At 48.3% G+C, this 12852-nt stretch overlaps 2 protein-coding genes across 3 annotated transcripts in view; both read right to left on the bottom strand.

The window, feature by feature from the left end:
- Positions 1–230: 230 nt before the first annotated feature.
- Positions 231–7572, bottom strand: tox4b (TOX high mobility group box family member 4 b). Of its 2 annotated transcripts, XM_084487288.1 has the most exons (11): positions 7464–7508; positions 7040–7084; positions 6200–6881; positions 5543–5611; positions 5062–5349; positions 4478–4738; positions 3906–4259; positions 3351–3431; positions 2483–3121; positions 1946–2100; positions 231–1564 (listed from the first exon to the last, which is right to left on the bottom strand). In XM_084487288.1, the coding sequence occupies exons 3-11, from the start codon at positions 6302–6304 to the stop codon at positions 1507–1509; spliced, it is 2010 nt and encodes a 669-aa protein (XP_084343414.1). In that variant the 5' UTR covers positions 6305–6881; positions 7040–7084; positions 7464–7508; the 3' UTR covers positions 231–1506. The 2 variants fall into 2 exon arrangements, with proteins under 2 accessions (XP_084343414.1, XP_084343415.1); XM_084487289.1 differs by lacking the exons at positions 6200–6881; positions 7040–7084 and having other exon boundaries at positions 7464–7572.
- Positions 7573–7701: 129 nt separating this feature from the next.
- slc12a6 (solute carrier family 12 member 6) overlaps positions 7702–12852 on the bottom strand; it is a gene marked incomplete at its 5' end in the record, with an annotated part of 20188 nt that continues 15037 nt past the window's right edge. The window contains 5 exon segments of the mRNA XM_084487464.1: positions 7702–9535; positions 9828–9961; positions 10397–10764; positions 11551–11652; positions 12248–12271. Of these exon segments, the coding sequence (XP_084343590.1) occupies positions 9444–9535; positions 9828–9961; positions 10397–10764; positions 11551–11652; positions 12248–12271 (720 nt within the window). The 3' untranslated portion in view covers positions 7702–9443.

A 12852-nucleotide genomic window follows, 5' to 3' on the forward strand; every position in this document is an offset into this window, starting at 1 on the left:
GCGCACAACAGCGCCGCCTATCTTGTTGACCACGCTGCATTTTCCCGCCACAGTAGACTTTCCCGCCATCGTCATCGGTTCGAAACATCAGCGCGTCTACGCGTCAACCTTGCGACAAATGATGAAGATGACGCGGCCTCTAACCGACAACAGGCCACTGAAGAATACAATCCTTGCTCAAATCATTACAGTACTATACAATTTATTTAATTAATGACTCTTACTAGATGTATATTAAAACATAAATATTTTTATTTCACCATTAAAACATAGCTGTTAACAAATGTTTATCTTTACGTCTTATTTAGACGACCTCATACTCATAAATCATTTATACATTTTCCCACACATATTCTCCTCAAACCATAGACACACACATACCCTTAAGGTAAAATAGGCAGAAAAAAACTAAAGTATCCGAGAAAGAAAATCTACAAATCAAAGAATAATTTTAAGATGCCATTGCAACTTCAAGGGACGTCTATAGTTACAAGTTATAACACATTTAGCATCTGTATCACAGTGTGAATGAATATTACTAAAGTCCATGTTATTTATTCGTCAACATTTTGTATTTACTTTCTTTTCAAATGTGTTTTCCCCAGCTGCTTGACATGTAGGTCTAGTCATTTAGCAGACACATATATCCAATGCGACTTAGCATTAAGCATTAAATTCTGAATTATTAAGCCAAACTCATACATCGCTACGGGGACCAACTATTGAATTATCAATCAATGATTTAACATAAATCACCTTCACAATTTGACCGGATCAATACTTCCAAATTGTAACTAGCACCCATTAAAGCCACAAAAATCATGTCAAGTCCCCCATCACCCGCTCATTAAAAACAACACATCAATATAAAATATTATTTAGACTGTTCATGATTTTAATGCAACGTATCCAACATATTTCTTCTTTGCTTTTCTTGGTCGGTCGACTGGAGTGGAGACAGATCTTTCCCTCTCCATTAATTGTGTTCTTGCCATCTTTTACTTATATATATATTTTTTCCCTGCCTTTAGAAATCAATTAACTCACTCATTCACTCACTCACTCACCCCTTCGTTTATTCTCTAAGCTACCATTTGACCCAGGTAACGTTGTAAACACAAATCATTCTCAGACTCAATCATTATCATTCTCCCATTCTTTAAAAAAAAAAAAAAAGTATGCTAGAACAGAGTTTCAATCATGTGATCTGACGTTCCATAAAATAAGTTCAAGCCCACCATCTTGGGACATCTTGACCAAACATTTGAGAATAATCAAGCAACCAGTTGTTGTTATTTTCATTATAATAATGGTGAGGAAGAACCAAGATGGAATATGATAAGATGAAACCCTCCCTTTGCTGAAAAGGTCCCCATTTAAAAAAAAAAAACCTGTAGTGGTCAGTGAGTGTATTATAAAAAACAATGCGACCCGGTTTGTAGACCATTCATTCATAAAACGTCCATCATTGCTCCTTTGGTTGTAAATAAGTGTTTTATTTCCCTACTATGTCACCATCGTGGAGTTCTGTCCCCGGATCGCACACCATGCCATGAAAACATCCCTGTAAAGAGATGAACACACACACACACACACACACACACACACACAGTGGTCATACTTAAAACATATGTAAAGACACATTACTCAGCAAGCACTGCATTCATTGGCCAAAGAAAGTTTGTGTTTTTCAACTGCCATGTTCAACTGATTTAAAGACAAAATAGATTTATTAACGTCAGACTACAATAAAGCACAACGCTATCAATAGTGTTGTTTGTATTGTAGTAGTGTATTATCATGGTTTATAGCTCATTGTTCTACTAGGAAATCATTACAAAACTGACCAAAGTTAGTGAACCTGGCCTAAATGTCAGGTGTTGGCCCAAATATTGCATGTGAATGCAGAAGAGATGTGTGAGTGCATATTATAGTTTGTGCGTACCTGCAGTGCGTTGCTACACACTCATTGCTGCAGTACTCTTTGTCCCAGTCCTGGCTCTCCACCGCTGGGTTGACACACCCCGCGCGCACGCACATACTGGTGCTGGCAGCCGGCGCGACCCTTGACCCCGGGGTCACGCTCACCTCCACCTCCATCTGGCGGGAAAACATAACGCACTCCGTCACTCAGGAAGGAGCACTACAGAAATACATTAGGAATTATCAGTGAAAGCTTTCCTAAACTACCAAGTCAAGGTCTCGAGGCGAACGTCTACCCAAAGGGGAAAGTAAGAAATGATCTGAAGGAACTTTATTTCTACTACTAGAGGTAAAATGTGTAAATAATAAATAAATCCACACAAATATAAGTACTTTGGTCTGGTTCTACTCAAATAAAAGAAAGAAGTGAGGAAATGACTGACTGTGTGTGATTGACTTGATACGAGAAGCGTAAACTTTGAGATGAGAACATTGTACATCTTTTATGTTTTATGATTAAAACATCTAGTCTGCGGTGTGGAATGACATCCGGCCCCACCTCTCCCTCCGCCTCCTCTCCGCCCATAACCACGGCGGCGGCGGCGGCAGACTGCTCCATCTCCCCCACGTCGCCCAGTGAGGCGGTCGCCCCCGACAACGACGTCGTCGTCGTCGTCGTGACGACGCTCCCGACCCGCAGCGACGCCGGGACGATCTTGATCTGCAGAGGCGGGGGCGGAGCCATGCTGCCCCCGGTGGCGGGCGTGGCCTGGGGCTTGGCCTGCAGAGGGGGCGGGGCCTGGCTGTGGACCATCTGCTGGAGGCGGGGCGGGGGCGGGGCGATGCCGTGCATGGGCTGCAGCGGCGGCGGTTGCCGGGGGGGCGCGGCCACGGCCGTCACCGTGACGCCCCCCGAGGGCGAGGGCGAGCGCTTGATGATGATCTTGGTGATGGCCGGGGGGGGGCTGGGGGCCGGAGGCTTGCTGACGCCGGTGCGGGAGCGCGTGGACATCTGGGGGAGGTCCAGGATGATGTTGGAGGTGCAGATGTTGGTGATGGTGTTCTCCTCGGGGTTGTAGGGCTGCACCCTGCTGGGCCGGGACGAGGAGGAGGAGGAGGAGGAGGAGGAGGAGGGAGGGGTGATGGGCGGAGGAGAGGGGGGGGATGGCTCGGAGTCGTCCAGTACCTCGATAGGAGCCTGGGAGTGGGGGGGGGGGGGGGGGGAGAACAGGGAGTTTATAGTTAGTGGTTCAGCAGTCCTTTATACTAAAGGACTCTCAGTGAATTATTGTCATTAAGGAAGATGAACCGTCTGGCTGACACTGTGTGTGTGTGTGTGTGTGTGTGTGTGTGTGTGTGTGTGTGTGTGTGTGTGTGTGTGTGTATGTGTGTGTGTGTGTGTGTGTGTGTGTGTGTGTGTGTGTTACCTGGGAGACCTGTCCGGCCCGGTAAGCTCCAAGGGCTCTCAGGTACTCCCTCTTGGCTGCGTCGTTCTTCCTCTTGTACACCTGGACAGGTGAGGTGGGGGGAGGGGCTTAGTCAGAACACCCCTGTCCTAACGAGGTTGTCATGATATTCTGCTGCAGCTCAGGTTATGAAATCTAGAGCCCAGCTTTCTATATTATATTATATAGTACCTAGCTTATGTCTGGTCAAGTTATAATTTGTAGTGTAGTAGTTATAAGTTAACTACAAAAAAGTATTATAAATGACCGCGACAAGTCCAAAAATGTAATAATAATGTTTTTCTTAACTAAAACAAGGGCTAACATTCTGATAATTAGTGGTTTGGGTCATTTTAAAATCACAAAGGAATTTCATAACGTGAATCCAACGTGAATATGAAAACCACACAGGAGAAAACCTTTATTTCTTATTACCCCCAATCGTCTAGAACAAATACACAAATAAAATGACCTTTTTCGCTTTTTCGAAAATATGATATCGATGCGTCGGCCACCTTGAGCCCTAGCTCCGCCCACCTGCTTCTGCTCCTCCCCCAGGCTGTCCCACATGGACGCCACGATGCGGGACACCTCTCCGAAGGCGGCGTTGGGGTTCTGGCCCTTGATGGCCGCCTGCGTGTCCCTGAAGAACAGAGCGTAGGCCGACACCGGCTTCACCGGCTCGTTGGGATCCTTCTTCTTCCTCCCCTTCTTACCCCCTCCTCCTCCTCCTCCTCCTCCCGCCCTGCGCCCCGGGGCCAGGGAGGAGGTGCTGGAGGAGGAGGCGCTGGCGAAGGACGAGGAGGGGAAGGGGGAGTCGGGCGTGGAGGGGTCGAGGGAGATGACCCCCTGGGAGCCGGCGAGGGAGACCGGGGATTCCACCAGGACGCTCTGGACAGCAGAAGAAGAACCCGACGTGAAGAGCGACTCCGATTGGTGTTTTAGTAGAACCTTTATAACTTTACATCACATATTTACATATTTGAATAGCTTTTTTTTATCACTAAAGTTGGCAAAAACTTTCCACCGACACCTTGCGAGGGCGTGTGTGTTACGTAACAATTCCACATTATCGTTGAGATGGACATCGTCCAAAATGGCCGACTGACCCGGCTGAAGTCGTCCATGTCGTCGTCCTGCAGCGAGCCGCCGGGCGACGCCGCCGGAGACAGCCGGTCGTCGGGGGACGGAGACTCCCGCAACATGGCCCCGCCCACCAGGCCCAGCCCCAGCTGAGCGCTGAGCTCCGATTGGTCGATGGTGGTGAGCTGATTGGTGGCCAGCAGGGCCGGGCCCATGTCGCCGAGGGGGACGTCGATGGTCATTGGGGAGGAGCTGCTGAACTGGGAGCCAATGGGATGGCCCAGGTCCTTCACAAACAGAATTGAGTTCAGTTGTTGAATTGGCTTGGCTTAGTTTTTCCATTTTGTGTTCACAAACTTAATTGATCTGCTTGCAATCTGTCTGCCGTCCCACTGTGTGTAACTTCTCAGGAACTTTTCCTCATCACTGGGTTCACTTTTCTTTTTTCGTCTCAATTGTATCTATGTATTCATTACATATTTTAATTTAAATAGTTTACCATATCTTTTTTCAAACTCATAATATCTGTATTTCTTGTTCTTGTTTACTTCCCTTTACTGTAGTGTATACAATCGCTATAATCAATAAAGTTTGATTGATGGGTCCTCACCATGCCCAGAGAAGACCCCAGCAGGGCTCCGCCCCCCGGCTGGCTGATCCCGCCCAGACTCAGGTGCTCCAGCCCCTGGGAGGGGGTGTTGACGTAGGTGGAGGCGAAGGACGGGTCATCGCCGCCCACCACCGCGTTGCCGCGGACGACCACCCCGTCGTCGGGAGAGGGGTGGTCTCCGAAGTGGGAGACCCCGTGGTGGGAGGAGGAGGAGAGGGCCGAGTCGGGGTCCAGGGGGATGGAGGGGATCTCAAACTCCTCATCGCCCAGACTGGGGGTGTGGAACGTCTGGTGGGGAGGGGGGGGGAGAAGAGAGAGAGAGAGAGAGAGAGAGAGAGAGAGAGAGAGAGAGAGAGAGATTATTGAGGAGTGGAAGTAGTATATACTTTGAGTGTATTCATGTCTTGGAATGGCTGGCCGGGAGGGACTCGAACCCAGAACCCCGGCCTTGTAATGCCACGCAGAGGGCAGGGAGACGTACCTCTGAGGAGGAGAGGAAGGGGTGGCCGGAGCCCGATATGGTGAGGTAGCTGTCGCTGGCTCCAGGGAACTGAAACATGCAGATCCACAACACAGTATTAGCATGCGTTTTAGCAAGTGGCATTTTAGCTTTAATACCTTAAACAGATAAACAACGGGTTGTGTTGACTGTTCTTGAGTCTTCAGAAGAGGCAGCTTAACCCCGATTTGAGGAACATACAGTATCTAAATACGGAAGCTGTTTGTGTGGTATGTTTCGACATTTGAAAGACACCAACAAATACAGTTATAGATTTATCGATTTTTTAAGGGTTTAAAGGGCATGTCTACAATCTACACGAGTGACAACACGCACAGAAACGTCCGCACATATTTGATCTGATCATATTCAGGTCCAGCAGCTTGCAGTATTCAAACAAGCCAAGTACACATGTCGGAACCAGTTTATTCGCAGGCTCAGCATTTAGTGCATCAACAGTTGTTTTGGCATAACTGTCAGGATGCAACATAAAATATACTGTCAGTTATGGAGCTAAATGCATCCATGCATTGAAAGAAAGCCTTAATGTATATACATCCCGGAGCACAAACGATAAGTTATGATGAGTGAAGATAAGGTCTGCCAAAAAGGTCTTCTTTTCTATGCACGGCGGGTCACCTTGCCGACAGAGTCAAATCCATTGAAAGCCTGCGGGTCCAGAAACTCCGTATCGACATGCTGTCCCGTCTCGTCCGTCAAATCCGAATAAAAATTGAGGTCCATTGTGAGTCAGCCTGCATGTGAAATATCTTCGATGCCACGGCGCGCAATGTGTTAAAAAGTCTCCACTGGCGAAAAAAAAATGTTGTGACACGCCACCAAAACAATGCCCTGACAGCAGGAACCCTCCTCTCTTCAAAGCCCACCCCGAACTGTGGACAAGGGTTACGGCACAGATGCTGTGACTTTGCGTGTCACCAGGCACTTGAACACATGCCGCCGACAACACCCAAAAATAACCACCGTGTCGGCTTGCCGTGGAGCTAACGTGGCTATCCGAAGTGCTGACTGTCCTACTAGGGGGTTTAGTCGGCGTGTGTTTGACGCAAGGCTGCGCTACTAGTTTACAACCCCGCCTGGATCCGTCCCTGGCCGGGGTCTGCCGCCGCCCGCAGGGACAACCACCACGACACCCCCGCACCGCCGGGCGGGAGAGGAGGCCAACCACCGCGGAGGTAAACAGGGGATTCCGGGCTTGGAAAACGGCTGATTAGGTCTCCGGAAAATAAACCCGTGCCCGATTTTCTCTCCGTTCCTCTGGTGCCTGATCCGTGATCCAGGCTCCTCAGTGGATCCAGAGCTATCGATCGCATCAAGGTTCAGGATTTGGATTATAAAGCGAAGAGAGAGGGTGGGTTGTTTTAAAAGGTTTGCCAAAGATACTGTAATTCATGATTTGGTTAAATAAAAATGTGTAAGTGTAAAGCTTATATATCTAATAAACCAACCCAGTCTTACCTTTCATCCCACATTGTTTTCTCCAGACAGTAGTACCTAGTAGGCCTACCACAAACGTTGTACAATACATGGGCCATGAATTAGGGTGGGTCAAATAACCGCAGCCAACAAATGTACAAATGTGTCACCGTGTCTTGGTCCTCATACCGGCTTTCTTACAAATCTATTTCATACCTACTGAGGTCGGGGTATATTGGTTTGGGGTCAGGGGGTAGTTCTTCATGATTGATTGATTATGTCATTGAAAAGAAGGGGGTTGATATACAGCTTGAAAGGTAAATCATTGTATGTGTGGAGGAGACCATGAAAGAATCAGGTGGTCCGTGTCGACCCATCATTGTGTTGGTGACAATCAAAGGTTACGCTGGTCGGAAGTTGATCACATACGCAGATCGGGTGATACGCTATCTACTCTCCGTCTTACCTCCATTGTCAACCCGAATGGGTTTTTTGATCCCACTTAGTGAACTTCGCCCGGATTGGATTTCCTCAAAACATCACTTCACAACATGGCACCTGCGTCTGGACTGTGCTACGTGCGTGAGTGGAAATGACGTCATCACGTCCGGGACACGTTTACGTTCCGAATAAAAACAAGGAAGTATAATAGTTGATTTTATGAATGAAATAATAATTCTGAAGCGGTGATTTATTTTAAAATGGGTTTATTTGCTTCCGTATATTTCAAGCACCGTCATATTCCTATTTTATATTAATGTCATTAAAAATGATAAAAGTTCGGATTTTTCTTTATGTACAAGCCGTCAACTAAACAACTAAACAAAATCAATGCCAAGCGAACAAGACAAAAATAATACAAAATAAAAAACAAACATCCCTATAACATAACTAAGAGTTGGAGATGTCTTGAGCGTGCGCACACCATGACAAAACACCATCCCTTTGTGAAATCACAAGTGGGATGTACGCTGGGTAGATCAACTTCCACCTGGCCGGTCGAGACGCATCGTCAATGCGCCACCTGTTGGTTAAACAGGGGGCCGTCTAATTGGTGAGTGGATAGCAGGAGAACGCGTTGTAGTGGGAGAGCTGCCCATGGACCACTCTGTCGGGACAAACTATTGGCTTGAGGGAATGGCAGCAGGCCATAACGCCAAATGCACCCACACACTAATTACACATTAATAACATCCAGGCAGGCGCACACACACACACACACACACACACACACACACACACACACACACACACACACACACACACACACACACACACACACACACACACACACACACACACACACACACACACACACACACACACAGTATTGTGCTGTTTAGACAGCACAATACTGTAGTTCCCCCGTTTCCAGGTGAATCTGGAGCCACAGCCAAATCAACATCTGTTTGACAAACAAAATTACACTCCACACTTGGCCGAAATACTCATTTACAACACTTCCCCATAATACAGTCTGAAGAGAGATGATGATTTGGCAACTCATTAAAAGTAGTATAATAGTATAGGAATCCATGTGAGCTCAAACCAGTTCAAACGTTCAAAAGCAGTAATGTACAGTGGTGGGTGGGAAGAGATAGGTTCAAGAGACTTGAGGGATGTTGAGGGATGAGGTGAAAGCTACACTCTCGTGAACTTTTGTCAGTTATTTCTTCTCTTTTGTCCGTCCCGTTACCGTCCCCCAGAGGAGAAAACTGAATAACACTTTCAAGTAAGCATACAGAAACCTGTTTAAAAAAAAAAACCCGCTCTGTATCACGACAACCGTGTCCTTCTGGAAAAAAAACAAAAACGGATCTTAGGATGGCTTGTGCGTGTCTTTAGCCAAGAAAACCGGATCCCATCCACAGAACACAACTCACAGAACACACGGCTGCCTCCGATATACATTCTCTACCTAAACAGAACCCTGAGTCACATCTGAGGAACACCGGCCGCGATCTAGAACACTTGACGAGAGCTCTAGAACAATGGCAGCGTCTTCTGGCTTATCATTGGTCCACCGCCCTGCCACTCGGGCACCCGTCGACCCAATCACTGCACCGGACTGGCCCCTTTATTCAAACCGCACGACACGACCGTCCCAGTGCCACACATGCCAAGCGTGAACAAACATTGACACACACACACGCACACGCACACACACACACAAATACTTTCACGTGTTTGTTATTGAAGGACTGTGTTGGCATTCCTGTGGCATGACATTAGTGGAAAACATCCTTATTATGACAGTGGCTAATAGAAAACAGGGAGGGGAGGGAGGAGGGGGGGGGGTGGATCCACGCAGCAACAGTGGCAGTCTGTCTTTTACTGGGATAACGGGACAGGCCACGCCCCCTCAGCTCTGAGAAGCTGTTCCTCTTGACGGCCCTGTTCATCTCATCTCTCATCTCAGAGCCTCCTCCTCCCGCTCCTCGTCCAATCAGGAGTATATGGTGATGACCTCGCTGCCTCCACCTCGGACCAATAGGACGCGCTCTAGGCCCTCCGTCAGGACCTCCAGGAACTCCATATCTGGTCACCAGTCAAGAACCTTTCTCTCAAACCCACAACGTTAGTTCACATATTTTCTAGCAGTATAGTGAAGCAGTAAGGGCGGTTGACTCCCAGCCGAAAGGTGGAAACGTCCTCAGTCTACAGTAAGCGTCCTTGAGCAAGATGTCAAGATTATGAATACCGGCCAAACTAAATTCTGGTCGGCTAATGGCCGGTAAAGGCCTGCTTAACATACATTTTTGGTCATATTCCCCCGTGTGTATAAAGCTCTGGAGACTTGAATTGAAACTGAAAGTTGATCCAAGGATACAGTTCTCGTCTCCCTCGGGGTTGCGGGGCGGTCCAGGCATGTTCAACAGCACCAGGCGAGCATCATGGGACTTGTTGACGATGACCTCGTTCAGCTTCACCGCCGTGTGCATCCGCCGGACATTCGAGTGGTCCCTGAGAGAGAGAGAGAGAGAGAGAGAGAGAGAGAGAGAGAGAGAGAGAGAGAGAGAGAGAGAGAGAGAGAGAGAGAGATGAGTTGAGTTGAGTTGAGTTATCTGAATGATCCACGAGTAGTTCAATGTTCAAAGGACAAAACGTTAAATTCAAGTGAATTAAAAGGTAACTAAATGTAAAATAAGGGTTAGGGTTCAAGTTAAAGTAAAAGTACCAAAGCTGAATCGATTGGTTAACTGAAGGAAACGTAAAGATCAAATGTAGTTAGAATACAACTGAATCAACAAACAATTTCACCCAAAAAAAGTGAATCGAAAGTGAGATTTGACAAAGGGGAAACGAAGACGAACTAAGAGTGAACCGCAGGTGCCGTGTGCGTGCGTGCGTGCGTGCGTGCGCGTCTGCGTGCATGCGTGTGCGTGTGCGTGTCCCTACGGCCTGATGCTGAGCATGTCCCTGAAGCCCTCGGGCGTGGAGCAGCCCGAGTGGCTGGCCCGGTACTGCAGGCTCCTCTCCTTGGTCCAGGTCATCTGGACCCTGCGGTGGTGTTCCGAGGACCCTGCGTTCCCCGCCGCTCCTCCTCCTCCTCCTCCTCCTCCTCCTCCTCCTCCTCCACCTCCACCTCCTCCTCCTCCCCCTCCCCCGCCCCCGGCCGCCGCCCCACCGCTGCTGACGGGCCGCTCTCTCTCGCCCCTCTCGCCCCCTCGCTCGCCCCTCTCTCCCGCGCCGTCCGTGTCGTCCTCGTCGTCCGAGCCGATGCTGGTCAGACGCAGCATGGAGTTACGGTCCTTCACCGCCTGGGCCTGCACATGCACACACACGTGTGCGCACACACACACACACACGACATGAGTCAGACACACACGACATGAGTCAGACACACACATGCACTGATAATCAAAGAGCTAACGGGGAGATTAATGTAAAGGCAAAAAACCAACACACACACACACACACAATCCAAGAGCTAACAGACAGATGCATGTAAAGGCACACACACACACACACACACACACACACACACACACACACACACACACACACACACACACACACACACACACACACACACACACACACACACACACACACACACACACACACACACACACACACACACACACACACAAAACAGTAAACAAGGCCGTTAAGAAGAGTACCACATGCTGTGCTAATGCGTTGGCTCATGCGTGCACTCTGCAGTCTCCTGTGCCTCTGAAGGGCCACAGAAAGATAACTTGAGTGGAGCAATATTCCCATGTCAACACAGCTGTACCACGTTGCACCTGTCAACCGGCACCTCGGTACATACTGTACATTAGATTGGCTCGTTAGAAGGATCTGTGTTGATTGGGAACGACACTTTGCAACTATGTGCGTCTTACAATGAAATGAGTGAATGAATGAATGACTGCATGAATGAAAGTATATAAAAAGCAGGTGGATACAGATGCTTCAGGAATTGTGTCTTGAAGGTATATTATATTTGTAGGGACTGCAGGTCACAGATCCAAGTGTACCCGTCCATCCGTCTATCTAAGGGACATTTCTGTGTGTCTGTCAAACTGCGTCTGTCTGTCTGATTGAACCTGTCTGTCTGTCCGTCTGCTCCTTCCTTGCACCTGCAGGTCGTTTCTGTTGTTTGAGGAGGAGCCTGATGTAGTCTGAGGAAACCTGGGGGACAGATACAGCTACACACAGCACAGGGTCACTGCCACCAGCTACCACACTCTCTACTTCTACTACAATAACAGACTCCCAAAAATGTTCTGGAACATTCAACCATGACAAATTAGGCCTTTGTGCAACTGAAATACCCATGTCAGTTATAAATGATGCATAAAGGGTGGGGACTAGAGGATTTGAAACCTTCCAAAGTTAAAGCCTGACTGACTAACAACGCCAATAGTCTAGGCACTTTTGTTTTGAAGTTATGACGGCTTTGACAATTGCACATCGTGTCCTGATTTACAACACAGATGCATTCAAGACAGCATGGATCTTGAATTTCACACTTTTCTAAGCGAATCAGTCTTCAGACTTTAAAAAGAGAAGAGAGCTGTCGGGGAACATTTTCTTGACAAACAAACAACCAAGGGTTCAGCGCATGGGGCGGGCACACATACAGCAAGCCATTCCGCCAGCACCTCTCCCCCCCCCAAAAAAAGTGCTTTATGTGAGGCCATGGGATCAGCAGCACAGTGGGTGGGTCTGTGGCGTCTACAGCGCCCGGGTGCCTACACTAGGGGAACGCTATCAGCTCCTTGGCGAAGGCAGAGGACTTACGTCGTCGAAGCTCCAGCGGCCTCGCTACACGGGCCGAGGGGAAGAGGTCAGGGGTCAAATTGAGCCAAACCAGGGAGGAAGACAGGTTAGGTTACGTCACGTGACCCCAAAGCTACATTCACAAGTGAAAATACCCCTTCCTCAAAGGGGCGCCTCAAACAGCAATATATTGTATACTTGTCAGTATAGTAAATATAGTATCGTTTGTAGACACATACATATTATATGTATTTAAAAAAAACGTGTGGAGGTAAATTGTAAACTGCATTTCTATAGCGCTTTTATCCAAAGGGTTTACAATATTGCCTGACATTCACCCATTCATGCACACATTGACACACCGACAGCGGAGTCAACCGCGCAGGGCGACAGCCGGCTCGTCGGGAGCAGTTAGGGGTTAGGCGCCTCGCTCAGAGACACCTCGACACTCAGCTAGGAGGAGCCGGGGATCGAACCAGCAACCTTGCGGTTCCCAGCCAACCCGCTCTAGCTCCTGACGTGTGTGTGTCTTAGTGGGGGGGGGGGTCTAGAATCACTGTGTGTGTGTGTGTGTGTGTGTGTGTGTGTGTGTGTGTGTGTGTGTGTGTGTGTGTGTGTGTGTGGTG

This window comes from Micromesistius poutassou (genome assembly GCF_964030765.1).
Source record: "Micromesistius poutassou genome assembly, chromosome: 23".
NCBI classification, from domain to species: domain Eukaryota; kingdom Metazoa; phylum Chordata; class Actinopteri; order Gadiformes; family Gadidae; genus Micromesistius; species Micromesistius poutassou.